The sequence below is a fragment of the Tympanuchus pallidicinctus genome, unplaced genomic scaffold, assembly GCF_026119805.1.
Source record: "Tympanuchus pallidicinctus isolate F22 unplaced genomic scaffold, pur_lepc_1.0 scaffold2, whole genome shotgun sequence".
Taxonomy (NCBI): domain Eukaryota; kingdom Metazoa; phylum Chordata; class Aves; order Galliformes; family Phasianidae; genus Tympanuchus; species Tympanuchus pallidicinctus.
In genome coordinates, this window is record NW_026294721.1 from 36659929 (window position 1) to 36680302 (window position 20374).

Genomic DNA, 20374 nt, shown 5'->3' on the forward strand with positions numbered 1-20374 from the left:
ATTGTTATTGCAAACAGTTTGGTTATAAAAAATATAGGGTTTGAATTTCAGGTGGTCCTGTGCAGACCCAGGAGTTGGACTTGTGCATCCCTTCCAGCTCTGGATATTCTGTGCACCTGTGATAAGGATGAAATCAGAGGCATCGCTTCTGAAATACTTGTGATAACTGTGATTCTTTTTGAAACTGTTTCAAAGGGAGAGTTTTCTTTCTGAAGAAGGATTTTGTGCCAGAATCCTTTACTTGGGCTCCTAGAAATGCTATGCACAGTGTGCCCCCAAATTTAAAGTCACATAAATTAAGGTTTTTCTAGAATGGCTCTAGGAGAGAACACATACAAACAGGAGTTAGTCTGTTTTAAGCCTACTGATGTACTGCAAACCACTGAAGCAAATTACAGTGAGTTGATATGTACTAAGTAATAGTAAATTTACAGCCAATCTGTCAGATAAGAATATTAGTTATTAAAAGAATAAATGGAATCCCGTTGTCCCAGAATTTCTTTGTTTTCTAGATGCTTTACAGGTATAATTTATTCTCTGAAAATTTGTATCTCTGGGGATTTGCTTGCATGCATTATTTATTTTCCAGTTAAAACCAACCTTCAGTTTCAGACCCCATCAGTGTGATTGAATGTGTGTTTGCTTGTCAGGAGCAGCTGTGCCATTTTGAGGGCTCCCCTCTGATAGCAGAATGCCTCATTCCTTTAAGTTACTTTTTTGATCGCTGAAACTGAGAAATGGATTTTTATTTCTAGGCTTGGAGCTCCCTCTCTTGGTCATAATTTTATTTGCAGCTGCTGCATCTGATTCAAATGTTTTTGGTGATGCTGTTCTCTTACAGGGGCTGACCTGTGGGCTTATAATATATAATCTAAATTTGTAAATGTAATTTACTCTGTTGTTTATTGCAGCATTTTGTATGAAAAATGGAACAAAATTGCATGCAAACACTCATTTTGTTAGCTGTGTGACTGATATCTTAAGAGTTGTTACTGGAGCCGAAGAGGAGCTCATTTGTCTTCCAGTTGTGGGGTTAAATCTCAATGTGTAAAGTTGGTGGTATTCATTGTCCTCATGCCTTGGTGGCATAGCCTCCATAGACTCTAGTTTTTGTAGCAATTAGTGACTGAGAAAATATTGTTTCTTCTTACCACAGGGATAAAGATGCCTGCATTAATGCTGAGGAAATGTCTGTCTGTCTGCTGAGAAACTTAGGTATAAATTTTGTTGCTTTTCTTTTGACTATTCAGTTTTTTATAGTGCAGTGGAAGGACATTTTGGACAGAAAAGCAGAGTGTTTCCTCTGTTCTCACTTGAGGGCTTAGGCCGAAATAGAAGGGATTATTCGTCTCACAGGGATCTTCTTTGGGCTAAGTCATATTACTATGATTCAAATATCTAACTTGTCTTAATCCTGCTCTTTCTGTCCTTCGTACCTACGGCTGTTTCAAATACAGTTGTTGAGCTGCCATTGTTGGCCTACTGGCTGATGGACTTTGGGATTCTCTTGTGTGGCGATGAAAAAGAGAACGATATTATGCATTAAGAACAAGATAAGGGATCAGTACTGGTGTGAAATCCCATGCTCTGAATCTTTAATGTATTGATAATAAATAAGCAAAATTACTTTTCATTGGGTAGCAAGTGTCTGTAAGTAAGGAAAAAATAAAACCAGTGTGTTTTTCAAGGTATTGAAATTCAAAGTTTAAATTTCTCAGTAAAAACCTTTTGGTTTAGGAATATATTATAACAGTGCTGGCAAGCTAAGAAGCAGGAAGCACAAATTGGATTGCAGATTTGTGAGTTTGGCTGGAAATAATAAATCCTGTTTACATCAGTGCTTTTGTGTGCCCATAGGGTGCATTAAGATCACATTTCCAGATCTCTCTCTGCCAACACAGACATAAAACTTTACTTTCTGTAGATCAAGGCTTAAGGCTGAATATGAAATACTGTGAACCTATGGGGCACACAGCAAATACAATTTTTTTACATCTTACAATATTAATTCTGTAATCCTGCTGTGCACACTGTGTGAAGTTCAGAATGCTCAAGTAATGATGGGCTCAGTACAAGAGTTTAAGTATGATGACAAATGTTTATCCAGTACAGTCTTTTTATGTATAAAAGGATCATTTTTATTACCTGAAATTACATGTAAACTATGAACTACCTTCTGTGGTGTTAATTTATACTACTCTTTACATTTTTCTGTGAAGGCTATCCTAAAATTATTGCCACCAATTACTTTTATCAACTTTCTCCTTTTTTTTCCTTTTCAATTCTCTCACAGATGGGAAAGTTGTTTTACCAGAAAATCTCCTGGCATTCAGTTTCTATGGCAAACTGTGTAATGTGCTGGTGATGAAGGTGAAGGGGACGGACAGTCTGGAGCTGCATGCCCAGGCTGGTGCCATTTCCAGCGAGATGTGTGAGCCAGACCTGGAGAAATCTGACTTGGAGATGAGTGCGCTGGATCTGTCCTTACAGCTCAGCAGGATGGACATTGATGAAGATCCAGAGGCTGCATCTGCGAGCACTCCATGCAAACCGGTGTGTCTGGGTTCACCAGTTACACCCAGTTCTGCTGTGACAGCTGCTGCTCAAGGTTCTCAGGGAGATGAAGCCTGCAGCAGAGAGGGTACTGCAGACTTGGCTGCTGGTTTGGAGCTGCCTGGAAAAGAAGGCAGTGAGAGACTTCCATCGGCTGCCAAACCTGGAGCATTCCGCAGCACAGACACTTTTTATTACATTTCTTCAAGAACTAGAATCAATTTTATAGAAACTAGGACGAACATAGCAGAAGATAGTGACCATGGACCCCAAGTTACTTATGACATGATAGGAGGTTTAAGCAGCCAGCTCAAAACTATTAGAGAAATGGTTGAACTGCCCCTGAAGCAAGCTGAATTGTTCAAGAGTTACGGTATGATGCTAAGAGTTGACTTTCTTCACTTGATACTAGTAATTTTTTTCCTCTAATGTGACTTTTTTTTTTTTTCTTATAAACCAAGTTATTTTACCAAAATATGCACAGAATTTTATGTCGTGCTGATCCAGCATATCTGTGTGTCCAAGCATTGTCAAACTGTTTTACAGTTTGTATACATGGCTGCGATGAAGATGTAGTGGTTAGCTTGTGTGAAAAGTAATTCAGTAGGAAAGTAACATGTGTCTATATCTAAGACAACTCAAATATGCTTAGGCAGAGTTTATAGCAAATAGTGGGATGCTGTGAGGAGCCCCCTTCCCTGCACTGTCCAGCTCTGACCTCCAACTCCAGCATCACCACGTGTTCTTGTGTTGACCCAAATGTTGCTTCAGCAGCAAGGTTCTTCACACTTGGCTCCCAGTGTATCCAGTCAGACTCTCTGCTTCTTCCACAACCACAGGAGTGTTGGGAGCAGAGGCAGAGGGGCTGCCCTGGAGGCCAGAGCTGCCAGGCGGCTCTATATCCTGCGGTACCAGAAACACCACACGAGGGAGCAGTGTGTGCTGGAATGGGCTCTTAGAAAGTGGGCTGTCTGCAAAGGCACTATTCCTGTCCTCTGTCAATTAGCCCATCAGTTTCGCCCTTTTGAGTTCCTAAGACTCAGTCTTTGTGCCTACATCAGGTGTCTTACCCTCTGTTACTGTGGCAACGCACTTCATCCGAAGTTGGTCCCCTCTTTTGGGGGGGACCTTCTTAATTTTCAGTTTTTGCTTTTGGCTTTCTACTCTCTCAATTTGCCTTCGCTGGTCTGAAATGTTTCTTTTCCAGCTGGGGTCACAATCTAACTTCACTGTGGTCATCTGTAGCTTGTATCCAGTTTTAGCTGGACCCAGGAATATTTTGTTCTTTCAGTGTCCATTATGTTCTGTGCATCTTTCTGTCTGCTTTGGCTTTTCATGTTTGCTATTAAAGGGGCACATTTGTCCTTTTCACACATGGGTATGTATTTTTCATCTTTTTTTTTGACGACTGCTGTAGGGTGTAGCTGAGTACTTCAATCCAGGCTTGTGGTATTTCTGAGATCCCTGGAGTGTGGAGGAAAGGTGGTTTCCTGGTGTTGGAAATTTGGAATAATGGCACTGTAGGAGTTGTTAATAACTTCAAAAAGAACATTTGTGAAGATGAGGTGCTTAGACCAATAATTTTTTGGAAAAAATAACCCCTAAAACACAGGGAAAACCACGAAAGAAAACAATTGAAATGTTTTCTTTTTAAACAAAATCATTTGGACTTTAAAAAAGCTGAATATGCATCCTGTCTAAGTGTCACACATCTTGTAGAGAGCTCTTTCCCCTGAAAATGCCATTATAGCAAAATGAAAAGAATAATGTTGGGTAGAGAAGTGAATGCTGAGATCAAGTTCTAATCAGTAATAACTGTGAGGCAGCAAAATGTGCCAATGCAGCATAATGTGCAAATGATAAATGAGGCATTTATCACAAATAACTCTCTTCTCTGTTTGTGTGCATGTGCTGGTTTGAAGGAATCTCACCTCCTAGAGGAGTCCTGTTGTATGGTCCTCCAGGTACTGGGAAGACTCTCATTGCCAAAGCCATTGCAAGTGAGGTTGGTGCTCACGTAACTGTTATTAATGGTCCTGAAATAATAAGCAAGTAAGTCCTCTCAGTTTATGTTAATTAATTCTGTAGATACGTTAGCCCACAACCTGTGTGGGCATCTACCCATTGGAGGCCCATCATCTTCTGTGGAATGGGCTGTAGGCTATCCATCCAAGAGTCAAAAACAGATGGGAAAGGCTTCTCTCAAGTAGGACTCCTCTTTCTTGTTGCAGTAAGAGTTTCATTGGATTTGGCTTAGAAATTTGGGTAAGCATGGGCTGAATTAAAAAGAAGACTAGAACTGCACCTGCAGTCGCATGCTGTTTCTGCAACCAGAGGAGTTACTTTACTTGCTGATGCGTATTTGAATTACTTTACTTGTTGAATTGTATTTGAAATTAATAGATGACAGTGTACAGATTAATGACTCCAGAAGACTTTTCTTTGTTGTTCTTTAAAAACACAGACATAAATTGTTCCAAGTGCAGTTTTGATTTTTTTGCTATTTAGGACACAGGTGTATCCTTGTGCTTTTTAACCTGTTTTTTGTGGTTATTTTCGATTTTCATGTGCTTTATAAATTTGCTGGAGACTTTGAGAAGGTGCGCTATGGCTTTTGGAACACACAAGCAGTAATTATTTAAATTGCTCAGAAAATACAAAAAAGCCTCACCATTTCTTATTAAAATGTTTTAATTATCATAGGTTTTATGGAGAATCTGAATCAAGACTTCGTCAGATATTTGCCGAAGCTTCTTTGCGGTATGTTTTTTTGGATAATTATATTCGTGCTCATTTCTTTGCAGCATTGGTCCCAGAGTTAATGGTTTTAAAAGAAAAACATTTGCAAGAATCCTTGAATTGAATCATTTTTCTTTTCTTGCAGTGGTTTTTAAAAGGAAATAAATTTATTTCTATAGAGCTGAGTAAAAGGAGAACAGTGAAATTCTAGTATGCCTGTTTAATGTTTTGGATGCTACTCTGTTTAAGGGTCTGTTACGGAAGGTGCCAGAGTGCTTTATCTGTGTCATTAGTGCGTGGTGCACTTAATTCAGCAGGTGGAAGCATGAGCCAGAGTTTCACCGGGATCCAAGTTTTTCTACTTTTGTCTTTAAAGAGCAGTGTAAGACTGAGCTGGGATGTGGAAGCTAGCTCTAGATGAGCTGGTGTTGGTCCTGGATATAGCATGCCTCTCAATTATGGTGGCAAATTTACTGGATCTGATTGAGGCAGACGTTGAGATGGTCGTTGTTGATAATACTTTAGCAAAATGCTGTCACATGATGCATTTGTGTAGGTGGCAAGTAAGAGGCTGTGTTTTTATTCCCTAAATTGGTATTGAGTCTTTGTAAGAGAGTCATAGGAGAGTAAAGTGACTTGGTCATTGAAGATGTTATCTGATATTTTACTCATTTTGGTTCTCCTTTAGAGTAGTGCCATACTCTGTGTTGAAACTTTCAGCTGCTTAAAGCAGTGGGATGCTCATTAATTTTCATTGGAACTGGATATTTTCCTTATAAAGTTCTGCAAGTCTGTGTCTTGATGTTTTAAGTCCTCTTGAGCTACCTAACAGGTTTTTAGGTTTTTTTTTTTTTCCATTTTTTCTTCTAGTCGTCCTTCTATTATATTTATAGATGAATTGGATGCACTCTGCCCAAAGAGAGAAGGGGCTCAGAATGAAGTGGAAAAGAGAGTTGTAGCTTCCTTGCTGACATTAATGGATGGCATTGGCTCTGTAAGTAGACTCATTAAGACAATTCAGTGTGTATGGGAACTAACTGAGCAAAGTAATTTTACTTCTTTTAAGCCAATTTTAGATATATCATTCAGGGGAAAAGAAAATAGCCCTAGATGAAACTTTATGTAGTGATCTAATGCTTTATTGGATGCTAGGCATGGAGAGGGAATGTCTCCTGGTAGCTGTGGGATAAAAAGAAAGTAAATTTTTTCTCCATTTCTGGTCTTTCATTGGACTTCTCCTACTTCTGTAGTTCTGGTGACAAAACTGGTATTTTACTGCGAGCTTGTCGTTGAACTAAACTAGCTAATTTGATTGCTCTGGCAAAGAGATCAAGATATTTCTGATGATATGTGGTCTACGTTACTAAAGGAAACAATGACTATTTTAAGATTGCCATAGTAAAATTTAGGATATAACAAAAGCCTACTGAAGAAACAGTGAATTCAATTCACATTAGTGTATTACAGATTAAGGCCATAAAATTTGCCAATCTGTCATTCATTCTTTTCTGTTTACTAGCAGGAGAGACAAAAGAACTCTGTCCACAATATGAAAAATGGGCCTCTGCTGTTTATTTAATGTGCAAGTTTCTTGTTATTTGACTGCACTGTGGCTTTTACTGACCGGTCACGGATTGTTCACAGTCAGAACATATTTTCTCTTGGCAAAGACTGCTGACTGTTTTCCATGGAGAAAGTACTGCATTCTCAAAATGCAAATGACAGTGCAAGTGACGTCATTGATTTTGCCTCTCTTTGAATGTGAAAAGCAGAATTTGAGGAAACTTGTTAGGATTTTTGACTTTGCTTTTCCTACTGAGCCTACAGGGGGTTCTGTAACCTGCCATCTCTGCTGCTTTTTATACCCTAAATGATTTGCCTCCCAACCTTGTTTGTTCAGGGTCTATTGAAACCTTTTTGTTCTTGGGCCAGCACTACCTTCTAGCCTAAATGCTGACTGCTTTTTCCTAGGTGCTTACTTTCCTGATACTGGAAAGCAAGTTCTTGGGAGTTAGAGAGGTATACGCTGGGATTTGGGGATCTTGGAGTGTAGTTTCTCTTTTGTTGTTTGTATGTACATAAAACCTAAGGTATTGCTAAATTGCAGGTACAGTTCAGGGGTTGATTTGCTTTGCTCCTTTAGGTCTACCATCAGGATTTAATGTGTGTAGGAGCTGTGAAAAGTGAGTAGGAAATATGTTTATGTTAAATTACATTTATATATGTTTATAAACATGTTTACAGTTAATGTTTTGCATTGTTTGATGTCTTCAGGAAGGCAGTGAGGGGCAGCTCGTGGTACTGGGGGCCACCAATCGCCCTCATGTGCTGGATGCAGCACTGCGCAGACCCGGCCGTTTTGATAAAGAAATAGAAATAGGAATTCCTAACGGCCAGGACCGCCTGGACATACTACAGAAGCTTCTGAAGAAAGTTCCCCATTCTCTCACGGCAGCAGAGATGATGCAACTGGCTGATAGCGCGCATGGTTATGTGGGTGCTGACTTAGCAGCCTTGTGCAAGGAAGCAGGTAAGGATTTGTGTGTCTTATTCAGTATCTTACTTAACAGTTAGCCTCTTTTCAAAAAAAATGAAAAATAACAAATAGAAATCCACTAATGGATATAAAGTTCTGCAAGCCTGTGTCTTGATGTTTTAAGTCTTCTTGAGCTACCTAACAGGTATATAATATATAATAAATATATAATCCACTAACTAACTAGCCTACTAATGGCTTTTGAAAGGATGAGATCTGATATTTTTTTCTGTCAAAGGAAATTTAGTCCGGCACAGAGCATGAGGAACACCTCATGTCTGCTCCTGCACAGACCCAGAAAATGTTTGAGCATTTATTGATTTTAAAAACGAATGTTAAGATTATTAACACCAGGAATCCCTTGTGCCAGTTCTGGGACACCTGATATCTATCTCTTGGTTTTCTGGTGGTTTAGTGAATTAACTGACCTACCCCTAGGAATTTTTCTGCTTGGATTGAAATCCCGTGTTGCTTAGGCTGGACAGCTTGTCCTGCAGATCTGCATTCCCAAGATGCTGAGACATTGAGTGTTGATTAATTCTGTACTGCGTGCTTCTGTGTAATTTGTCTGTTAGCAGGAGCCTGTGACTGGGGCTGTGTGTGCTGGTTGGGTCAGGCAGCTCAGCTGGGGCACAGCATGGGGGCCTCCCCTGGCCTCCGGTACCAGCACAGCGTTGTAGAACCATCCACACATCCTGCAAGGAGGGTTCAGTATGTTCCAGGCAGTGCTTAAACACAAGCTCAGTTCTGTTTTCATTGGCCGAAATAGGGAAAGTGCACTGTATCAGTTCTTACATTTTGCTAGAATGTGTCGACACGGTTTAAGTGTTGGACCTTGAGAATACCCAAGAACAGCCGCTTAAAGCAGTCTAGTCAAAATATGACTCTTCAGTTCTGCTTACGCATATTTGCTCCCATATAGTTGGCAAATATGTATTTGCTGTATGTGCTGGTTACTTCTATTTCCTTTGGCACTTGGACAGCTTCCTCTGGCAGTGACCCTGCACAGTTACTTCTTGCATCAGAGTTAACTATTAAGCTGACAGAAGTTTTATTAGCGCTGATGGCGCTGGGAACGGCAAGATCTTTGCTTGCCAATTTCCAGAATTTTAAGGAGATGGTTCTCAAATAAGAATTTGTGGGCTTTGCACGGATCAAGATGAAAAAAAAAAATGTATGGACACAGCAAGGCCTCACAAAGTGCTCTTCTGCTGGCTGTGGTTGTGTTCTAAGTTAGCAAACGTTCATTTAAAGACAAATGTGTACAACCAACAGCAGAAGAAGAGGCTCCCTGTCTGTTTTTCTTCCACTGTGCTTTTGGGAGTTTGTCAGTGTGCCTATGTCACAGTCCTCACATATTAAATCCTTAAATAAGGTAATCTAAAATTTTCATTGAAAATGTTGTGTTTTGAATTCCAGATGTGATCCAGCCTCAGTGCTGCTTGTGAATTCTGGATATTTTCTCATCCAGCTGCAAAGAGGAAATATTTACCCTCTTTAAGAGGGCTTTTCAGACAGCAAATTCTAAACGTTGTGTACACTGAATGTTAAGTGTTTTCTCAGCTCTGTATAGACCCAAAGCTCTGGCACCTACCAGTGGGACTGCAGGATGCACTGCTATCTGGGAGCTTTGCATGCAAACCCAGTGCTTGGAACAGGGGAATGAGGATCTCTCCTTTTTCATTGATCTTCCCTGAAGTTTGAAGCCATGCTGTTAAATATCTGTCATTTGCTAACTTGGAGTGACCTCTGCTGGGGAAAATACAGCCCAGCTGCTTTAACATTACATACACAGAAATTAAATTGCTAGTGGTTAAGGAATATCCATAGTAGTGTGGGGTTTTTTTATTGTTTAAGCTCTCGAAATCTATTTTTATATTAAATTTTCAACACCTTGTAAAATATTACTAGTTTCACTGGAGTTAGTCTTAGAAAAGAGAACTTTTATGAGGTAGTTTCTCCGTAGCAGCACAGGCTTGTTCCATGTGGCAAGTGTTCCAGTGATTTGTCTTTTTTTGTTGTTTTGCCGAGCAGTGGGCTCCTATTGCTTCACTTCAGAAACTGTGCCGTGGGCCAAGACAGCTTGCTGTCCAGGAATGCTTTCTGATAGTCTGCCTAAGTATTCCTTGTTTACTTTTATCCTATTATTTCTATTTACATCCTTGTATAACACGTTCAGTCTCTCCCTCCTTAGTGTTTACACCCTTCGGATATCTGAAGGCTGTTCTCATGTCCCCTACCTCCTCATTCATTACTTGGCCAAACTATAAATATTTAGCTCGTTTAATCTTTCCTCATAAATAAGCCCTTCCTGCCTTCTGAGAACTTCTGTTGATTTTCTCTGAACTCCCTCCAGTTCGTCAATAATCATCTGGTAATGTGGTGCTGAGAATTGAACCCGCTGTTCGTATTTATTAAAATACAAAACACAATGTAAACGTATGGTTAAGACTGCTGGTGTGAGTTTCTACGTAATCAAGATGTTTAATATTCAGGTGGTATCTGAGTTAAGAGTTCCTTTGCAAATTTTAAATGCAACAATACCGTCTGACATGCATGCAAGTACGGGTAAAACATGGAAATGAATTTAGAGGCGTGAATTCCGAACTCGGTTGTTACAGCAAGATTATTCTTGCTTGTTGATTGGAGATCTCTTGGCTCTTGGTTAGTCCTTTAGCATCTTGAGATGCTTTGTCTGTGGTTGGAAAGCCTGAAAGTTTACAAGCTGGAACTGTTTATATTCTCAACACAAAGTTTAGAGAATTTCTGAAGGACTCATCCTTCCTTATCTTTATACTTCAACTTTGTTTTTATTTTTTGTGCACATGTATAATATTGTGTATGTAGTGCTTATATAAACCAAGGTTGTAGAAATTAATATAACATGGTAAAAGTAGTAACTGTATGGCTACGACAGCCAAAACTTTCACTTTGGCATCAATAGTTCAGTTTTCTAACATCCCTCATTATAAAAGCTTTTGTTTGTCTTCTATCCAGTTCTGACTAATGTGAATTAACTGAAAGTAAACAGCTATTGTAGAGTTAAATATATTCCAACTGTTTTCTTGGCAGAACTCGCTTGTTCTCCATGCAAGTGGTGCTTGCTTATACTTCTGGGGTCAGACAAACCATTTCTCTTTTCTGTCCAGCAGCTCAGTGCATTTTCATGGAAGTCATTAAGAATTTTCAGGAGCCTCTTAAGATCATCTTGCACTGAACGCTTCTACTGTCTTGTGTTTGTGATGTAAGGAAGGGCAATGTTGTGTATGCTGGAATGGGCAAGGAGAAGAAATGGAGACAAGAAACCCGTGTTTCTTGAGAGAACGTGTGTCATTCTCTGGGCTTTTCCAGTCTTAACGTGACCAAACACGTGAAATACTCATGTATGGATGGTATAATCATCAGTTAAGCATGGTTTTTTTTCATCCTTCTAAAGTATTAGAGGATTTTTCTTTCAGTACCTTCTTTTCCACTACAGAAGATAGCCTTAGCATAAAATGAAGTGACAAAATCATCTGGCTGTTTGTATGAAAAAATGCTAGGTATCATGAGCCTTATGATATTGTTGCAAGAGCTGACAACAGGGTGATGAGCATCAGCTCTGTGTCCCAGGCCTTGCTGTTGCACAAGTTACATGTACTTATCTAGTGTTAAGCAAGATACTGTTTGTCAGATTTGGAAATAACTAAGAAATTGCTTATGATCAGTCTTACAAAGTTGAAATAAAAAATGTCAGTCCTACTGTGGCAAGAATCACTGGCTTGTATGAAAGGCTTCTCAGAATTAACATACGTCATCTCTATTCAAGGTTCCGTTGTCTATAATGGCTACACTGGAAAAATAGTGATTTGTTAGGTTTCTTTACTGCCTGGCAGTCTGCTTGTGATTCCCACCGTTAAGTATGTGTTGCTGCTTCTTGCAACCTGTCCTAAAGGATGACAGCATAGTATGGAAAACCTGCCAGTACCTCAGTAGGCAGTTACCCATTACCCCTTGGACATCAGCGTACGATGGGATCCTCACGGTCGTCTCCGGATGACTGGAGTACCCTCTATGGGATTCATGTGCACAGAAGTCCTGCCGAGGAAAGGGCTTACTGATGTGTGCAGCTGAGAAACTTGTATTCTTAAGACTGGAAGACGTTTACCTAAATTGTTTAGTAGACTACCTTCTAATGTGAACAGCTGCCTTCAGAATTGTTCTGTCTCCAGGTGGAGGCAGTGTTTGGGAAATAGACTGCCATATCCTTGCATGTAATGTCCATGTTTGTACCCTCCTGAGATCTTGTTGCTTCTGCTTTCATTAAGTGGCCACACAGCCTTTTATTAATTCCCTAAAAAATAATAATGGTTTTAATTTAACAACAAAGATAAGCACTCCACTTTTTTGGAAAAACATATGAAATGTTAATTATGTACTGGGGACATGAATGGTATAAACTGTACTGAATGTTAGAAGATGCTTAGCAACAAAGGTTTCCAAATATAGCAATTTTTTATAAACTTATCCTTCTATGGCTGCTTGTAGCATTTCAAGAGAGTGAATATAAATATAACTTGATTTCTTCAAGAAGTGGGTTCAGTCACGTTGTTTACAGAGAGAGGAAGTATTTGCTTTGTAACTCTTAGAATTTATCTCAAACATCCTTGTTCATTGCACATAATTTCAGTGTGCTGATATAAAACACTTGGACTGTGATAAGATAGCATCATGAGGAGAGGAAGAACAAATGTCTTTGTTTAAATTGTGGTCTGTCTTGCAATAACATCAGTTTGGTTCCAGTAAGGATGCTGCAACCAGTGTAACTTCCAAACTAGTGTGAGAGAAGCAGTAATCGCTTTGCTTTGCATCAAAGCTTTGTAAATCACCAGACTGCATTACGATTAGAGGTATCACCTTGCTTAGATTTTGATATGATAGTGGTTCCCTGATTTGAGCTGCTATTAGCAAAAACCTTACAGGAATAAGAAGTTGAGCTGTGTTTTTGAGTAGCATAAGTCAGCATTACTACTGAATCTGAGGAGCTACACAACTTGCATAGACATAAGATGCAATTTGATGGTCCATCTCTTAAAAAATTCTGTTTCTTCAGATCTTGTTGTCCATCAAAATCATTTGTCCCTTTTATTGCCCTTGCATTCTCATAAATAATATGGTTGGGATCTGTACCTTGGAATATTGACTATGGGGAGGTATTAGGTCTGTAGAAATAGAAGTGACTTAATAAAATACTGTACTGTTTTTTTGTTGGTTTTTTTTTTCTGGAGCCGAGAAACTTGCTTCTGCACCATGTATGAAAGAAAAGAATTTCTGCAACTCACCCTGAAAATCTGCGGGGCTGTTCATCTGCCTTTGCTCTCTTGCATCAGAACAAAACGAGGCAAAGCAATTGCAGGTCTCCTTTAATTAATTAATTAATTAATTTGTTATTCGCCATGATCCATGAGGAGAGAAATTCCCTGAGATCCAGGCCTTTTTCTAAGCCTTGAAAATCATGGTTCAGCTTGAGCCTTTCCCAAGACGATTTGGACCAGGGTTCTGCTGAGGATGTGCCGTAAACGTAAATATTGTTCTTGGGCTATAATCCCAAGAGTAGGAATGTGGGCTCTGGCACTGCTTGTTGAAAAAGTGATAAAGGCAGTGGGTGACCAAAGCCTGTGAGTTTATTTATTTTGCAGGGCATTTTTGGGCTTGTTTGCAGATTGACTGGTCACAGTTACAGATAAGAAAGGGAAGGCACTTTCCAATTTCTGTTGCTGTACAAAACAAGTTGGGGAAAGGCCACTTGTCTTGATGCACAAAGGTCATTTAGAAAACATGGTTTTGATGGGAATATTATTAATACTGGTTTATTGAAGAATGCATTCTTATGAAATGGAGCGATTTTCGTAGAAATGCCAGAACACAGGATTCTAAAATGTGCTGAAAAACTCAGATGTGCTGTAGAAGTAACACAGCTAATGAATGTTTAGACTGGAATGTGCAAGTTTTCTTGCACAATGCTCCATCACACAAATCTCCAGTGTAACAAGACCAAGAGAATCAATTTCCATCCTTGGCATTAAGGAGCTGCAAGGCAGTGCTGTGCTCTTAGTTCTAAGGTTGGGTCCATAATGCAGAGACCATAAATATCCATAATTTTAAGCTGAAGTAAATGATCTTGTTTGCATTCTTAATGTATTATGAACAAATGTATGCTTGCTTGCAGGCACATGTAATGGAGTGATGTGGCTTCTCTGGACTATGTTTCAGCTGCAGAGGGTGAGACTCTCACCCTTTAACTTCTGCTCAGCGCTGTTCTGATGAGGCTGCAATGTTTTTGAATCTTTTTTCCTAGTCTTTCTGTAACTCAGTTGCACAGAAGGATGGCTGTCTGAGCACACATGTGCTAAAATAAAACCCTTGCCCTACTGTCTTCCTTTCTAAAGAGATGCTCTTGTATGTTTCTTTTTGCAGTTATTTTTTCATATTTAACATCAGTCTTTTTTTTTTCTTTTCTTTCTTGAATGCTTTTTTTTTTCCTATGGAGAATATTGTTGTCAGGGCATATGAAGTTTGATTTTTCCATCATAACTAGTGTTCCATGCATGGCCATGCAGGAGGAGAGGTGGGAGCGAGAGCAGGAGGCCAGCCGTATGCCACCAGGTTTGAGCCAGGACCTGCTGGTTCCCTTGTGCTGACCTGGGAGGGTTTACTCATCTAAGAGCTGAGGAAGACTTCAGGACCTTTAATCTCAGCTGAGAAGCAACTCAGTAGACTTTCTTCTTGATAACAGGACCAGTCTTACTCAGGTCACTTGCCTTGACCAGTGTTCTGCAAGGTGTGTGCTTCCCTCGTTGTCTCCTACCGTGTCCTTGCTGATGTTCCACCTCCAGTCCAGGTGGGACAACCACGCTCACTGCTGCTGCTGGCCAGCACATGTGCACCTTGGTGCCTTTCTGCTGCCGACAGAGTTCATGTTCACTGTAGCTCTGCGTTAAGCAGGCTCTGAGTTATCACAGGTGATTCAGACCAGGTCCCTTGTGGTGAAAAGTGTTCTTTGATTTCCTGGTTCTGGAGTGCGTTCCAGTTACAAATTAGAATTAAATATTTGGGATAAAGCTTTTTTTTCCTCTGAGGCACAGACATACTTTTTTGGGAAATGGCTTGTTTGAAATGTGTGTCACGTTTAAGATCTGTTCTGAGTAGATGCTCATGCTCAGGTTGAAAAGTTATGGTTTTTATCAGTATATGAGTAAAGGGTGATGCTTACTGTATCTGGGACTAGTTTACCTAGAAAAAGAAATGCCCCACGACTAGAGCATGGCTGTATTTTATTTGAGCTATCCATGTAGAAATGGGAGCAGAAAAGGGCAGTGTTTTCTGCTCCCTCCTAGACTCCAGATAAAATGGTTTCATACATAATGGCAAATCTAGGATTTTTTACTTGATAAAGATAGTGACATTTTGCCAGCAACTTTGGTTTTTGTATCTGTGTTGGTTTTGTAGTGGTATTAATTACTAGTAGGTATTTGTGGAATGAATGACTGCAGTTGGGACACACAACTTTCAATTTTTCTAGGAGAAATTTTCCTTGGCTTCCTCACTTGCTGTGGTCTGACAGTATTCCTACTCACAACTAGAGCAGCACTTAGCCACTGCTTGCTGTATCTTGTCTCTCTGCCTGGTACCAGGACTGCAAAGGCAGCCTTTGTTCTTCTCACCTATGCTTAGGAGCATTGCACAGGAGAGCAGCCTGAAAAGCGGGCTGCCCTCCTCATTTCTTTCTGTTGTCATCTGCTTGGTGTGTGCCTATCTGATCTGTGAATAAACTGTTTCCTGTATGAAAGAAGCTTGGAAAATACTGTTCCTCCTTCCTTCCTTTGCCTCCCTTACTGTAGATTTCAGCAACTCGCAGTCGGCCCCGCAGACGTGTCCCAGCAGATGCCAGAGCTCCTCATGCAGGACTGTAAATCACACACAGATTCCCCTCAGCAGATCAGTGCTCAGGTTAGCTGAGTGAGTTTGCAGAGTTATGGCTATGAAAGGTTTCAGAGTATTATCTTTTTTGTGCAAAGAGCATACAAAAGTTCTTTGGGGATTTTCACTTATGAGGCTGGCAGCTAAAGGCAAATTGCAGAATATGATTATGAGAGCAAAGCTAGGAGTTTCTGCTCTCTGAAAAAATTCTACGTGGGCATGAATTTTGTGTAGAGGTTAAACTCACAAGAAGTAAGTTTTAGAAATACATTTATAGCTGTCTTATCCGTAGATATTTTCTCATTCCTTGGTAATCGATTGGTGCATTTGCTTCTGTACCAACTAAACCACACCAACAGAACAAAACCTCAATTGTGGTGAGTTCTTGGGACGCAGATGGAGGTACACATCTGTGCTGGCTGTGATGACTCCTGCCCCCAGGTAAGAGGAAAGTTCGCTAGTGGTGCACAGACCCAGTGCTGTTGTGCCATTGCTTTGCCTGTGGAGCAGAGGGAATGAGTGGCTTTGCTAAGACATGGCTCTGTCGTCCCTCAGTGCTCATGGCAGCTGCTTTTGTGGCTTCCTCACCGTGACAGTTTTGCTGGGGCTGCATAGGATGCAAGATTGAACATGTGAGGGTGTGTCACCTTAGCTGATGGCAGCCAGGTCTCCTTCCATCTGCTACATTAATGAGCTCTGTGTTCTTACGCATCTGTGCACAACTGCAAACAAAATACATGTGTTCTCTTTTCTCCTTTGAATTTGACCATCCAATATCTTTATGTAATAAGGTGCTGTGAACACCTTTTTTTTTTAATGACATTTTATATTCAGGAATGCTTGTGATTTATAGAATGTGGTGCATGAAGTCCTTTAAGGGATTTCCTAGCATTCAGTCATGAATGACTGCAGCAAGTAAAAATGGTCACACATAAAGGAGAGGAGTTCCTCATCTTAAAAATATTAAGCATTGGAATAACTTTGTACCCATTGCTCATGAAGGATACCCCTCTTATGGTTTCTAAAGTTCAAAATTGAGTCTAAGTTAAAAGAAATGTTTTCTTCTATGGATAAAACTTAAATTTTGGAGGATAGTGTCTAGAGATCAAGAAGTACAGGAGGATGCCCCATGTAGAGCCATTAGGGAGCTGAAATCTTTCCACGTGCTGCTGTACTTTCTGTTTCCAGCAGGAAAGCATTGGGTTGGATCTGAAAGTTGTTGCAGGGAGAAATGGTGTGTGTGTCCTGGACTTGGCCATGATAATCTGGGAGGAAAATGCCTGATTAGCAGGGAAGAAGAAACGTTTCCTCTTGTAAACAAACTTGCACAGAAATTACAAGTTCTGGTATTTTGCTTCTGGTAGAGTAAGTCCAGGCAGGGCAGATTAGCAGAAGAAATGTCTGATGGCACTGAAAGAAGCATGATTAATGATTTTGTTTGGTTTGGTTCATTTCCTCATGTGTTGTGTATATTCTGTTTTTAAAGCCTGAAGTATGTGTGTTCTCTGTTTGGAGTGGATGCTTTCTATTATTTACAGTAGTATGTAATTATACACAGACTGACAAATGCAGCAGTGTAGTAGAGTCTATTTTTAGGCTCAGGCATTTGTGATTCTGATCTAATGTGCCAACCCTTAGCCAAACTACGAGCAGGAAAATCTTGCAGGAAACAATGCTACCTACCTCCTGCTCAGCCTGGTACCAAGGAAGGATCAGCTGTACCAGGACAACGTGTTCTGCTGGCTTTTTCCCTCCTGTCCACTTAATTTCCTCTGTTCTAGACAGACAGGATGAGTTAGTGAGGTGGAGTGCACAGTTGCTGGACTGGAACAGATTGTTTATTTTCCATTGTTTGTAATCATGCATGACTTATTATGCTTGTTTTTTTCCAGTTTTTTGTGTTATTTTTTTTAACTGGGATTTTCCATTTATACTACCCCAAGGATCAGCATTGCTCACAGTTGCAGTCACTGCCCTCTGAGCTGCATTCCTGCTCAGCACAGGAGAACCCTGGGGACCAGGCTGGTCCCTTTCCCCACAGTGAGGATCCGCTGACCATCTCTACCACCCCTCACCCTGTCTGAATCTTTGGTTCATCTCCATCATCAGCAGTGATGAGCTCATGTTTGCTGTGGTGTTTCACCTCCCTTGCCTGTGCCCTGCTCGCAGCAGCCCATTGTGCACCCTGCCCCATGTTTCCATATGTTACATGTGTCTCTCGGAGTCTCCAGACAAAGATGTGTTTTTTTCCCTCAGGCAGGCTGCTGACTGTATCCTTCTGTTTGTAAGACTTTTTTTTTCCCCCCCTCTGGTTAGAGGTCAGTCTGAAGTGCAGGAAAGAATGATTATGATAACAGGAGGAAACAGGAAGAATCATGCTTTCTTTTTCAATCTGTTTTTTATTATTGTTTTAATGTAAAACATTGTTTCAATTAAATGCTGACCTGTGCAATGGCGTGTGCATGCATGTGTTGAAATGAATTCAGGCTTTGTCTGGAGAGCTGTGACTTTGCTATTCCTGTTCTGGATCAAGCTGTGGCATCTCAGACCCACTGCCAGTGACCGCAGTTTCATTCTTATGTTTCAGCAGCACAGATAGGCACCATCATGAAGAGCGCCCTTCTCTTTGGGCCTTTCTATGTGGTGTTCTCTCTCCACTTTGAAGTAAAGTCATTTATTTTAGGAATTCCTTACATAATGGAAAAAAAGATAGCCATGACGAGATTAAAATTTGTGCTAAACAAGCATAACTGATGGAACAGTTATGTACAAAAAGGAAACGCGGAGCTGCTTTCTCCAAGCCTTAATTTCCTAATATTTTATTTATTCTTTCATGTTAGGGTGAGTATGCCACAGGAATTGACTTCACCCAAAAGAATATGTAGGACTTGACCCCCAGTGCCTGCTTTCACCTCTGAGCATTTACCACAGTGCCTCTAGAATAACTCACCCGATTTGTTATTTGCTTGAATGCAAATTTTAATTCTGCAGGGGTGCCTCCTCACTCAAGTTTTTCATTTGCTTGAGATGAACTGTTCTGGAGGAAGGAAGAAAGGGGGAAGAAGAACCATGAAAACTGTCTGGCTTATTAAAATGAATCAGTTGTATTTTATATGTGTCCTCTGGTGACCAGATTTTCATTTTCTCCTCAGCCTTGTGGAATGTTTTTATTTATATATCTTATTAGTTCTGGATGTTCTGCACAAGGGGAAACCTGAATTACAAACTTTTTTTTCATTATTGTATTAAGAGCTGGGGTATTAAATGCAGGTGCTGTGGCTCTGTCATAATTGGCAGTTAATGGAGAGACACCAGCTGTACTGGTGCACAGGGGAGGTATTATATCTCTTCACACGCTGTATATATTGTAGGAAATGCAGAATTCCTGTCATTGTCAGAAACTGTGTGTCCCCATCTACCATTCCTCCGTAGAATAAAGACAATAATCTGCTGAAAGTTAACACCGCATCTATTTTCAGAAACAGCTTATCCCATTTATTGTGCTTTCATGTAGCGTTAATTGATGTTTTGTTTGGTTAAATATAGAAAAGATTTAACAAATGTTTGCCTTTTTATGGTCATGCAAGACTAACTGGTGCTGCAGTGGCTGCCTCGTATTTTCTTGCAGCACATGGCAGGTTATCCTACATATCTGTGTGTATGTGGAGTGCGTACATGGCTGTATGTCTACACTCAGGATTATACTTGTTATGCTTTGACAGATCACACACTGAACTGTTTTGATTCGTAGAGCAGGGTTACAAAGGAAAAGAGAATCCTAATCAACAGAGAAATGGACAGTTTTACAGCCATCTTACGAGTACTGATTTAACACTTGCCTCAATTACTCGTTATCTCTCCCTCTTCCCAGTTTGTGGTTTAAAAATGTGTCTAGGTCAGTGTACGGATATTCTTGCCCTCTTAGCTTCATCTCTTGGAACACGGGGATAAGGCTGTTTTGTTCTGTCTTTTGGAAGCAATCTAGTTTATATTCTGTTTATATGTGGTCATAAAATCCCCTTTTTCTTCCTCTCTCCGCAGAAGTGTCTTGCATGTTCCTTGACCTAGTTAGAGCCCGGCACTGGGGCATGCTTTTGAATGTCATTTCCTTTCCAGTGCTGCTGTGTGTTTGTCCATTGTACGCTTCATGTTTGTGAGAAACAGGATGAAGTCTACATGTTTTTCTGCTTTTTGTTTTTAATAGGTCTGTACGCACTGCGGAGAGCTCTGGGGAAGAGAGCTCGCCCCTCAGACACCGAGGTGGCTGGGTCAGTGATGATTGCTTTCAATGACTTCCTGCAGGGGATGAAGGATGTCAGGCCCAGCGCCATGAGGGAGGTGGCAGTCGATGTGCCAAAAGTAAGTTGTTTTTTGCAGTACACTAGCGACATTGTTAGAGCCACATTAAGAGTCACAGCTACGCACTGAAACGTCTTACCAAAAGAGAGTTGGTTTGTAAAGCGGAAGTCTCAAGTTGCCAATAAATGCTGTGCATCATCTTTTTGTTTGCATATTTAATTAATTATAATTTTGAAAACCTATTTAGTTTGCAATGCTCTGGAAAGAACTGGTCGTGTAGGAGCACAT

General features: G+C 40.3%; 1 protein-coding gene across 4 annotated transcripts in view; it reads left to right on the plus strand.

The window, feature by feature from the left end:
- Positions 1-20374, plus strand: part of SPATA5 (spermatogenesis associated 5) — a 179952-nt gene that overhangs the window by 2654 nt on the left and 156924 nt on the right. For 3 of the 4 annotated variants that reach the window (XM_052682667.1, XM_052682666.1, XM_052682665.1), the window contains exons 4-10: positions 1157-1215; positions 2294-2926; positions 4476-4605; positions 5257-5313; positions 6163-6286; positions 7567-7822; positions 19992-20146. In XM_052682667.1, the coding sequence (XP_052538627.1) occupies positions 1157-1215; positions 2294-2926; positions 4476-4605; positions 5257-5313; positions 6163-6286; positions 7567-7822; positions 19992-20146 (1414 nt within the window). The remainder of the gene's footprint in view (positions 1-1156; positions 1216-2293; positions 2927-4475; positions 4606-5256; positions 5314-6162; positions 6287-7566; positions 7823-19991; positions 20147-20374) is intronic. The other variant, XM_052682668.1, reaches the window with a different exon arrangement.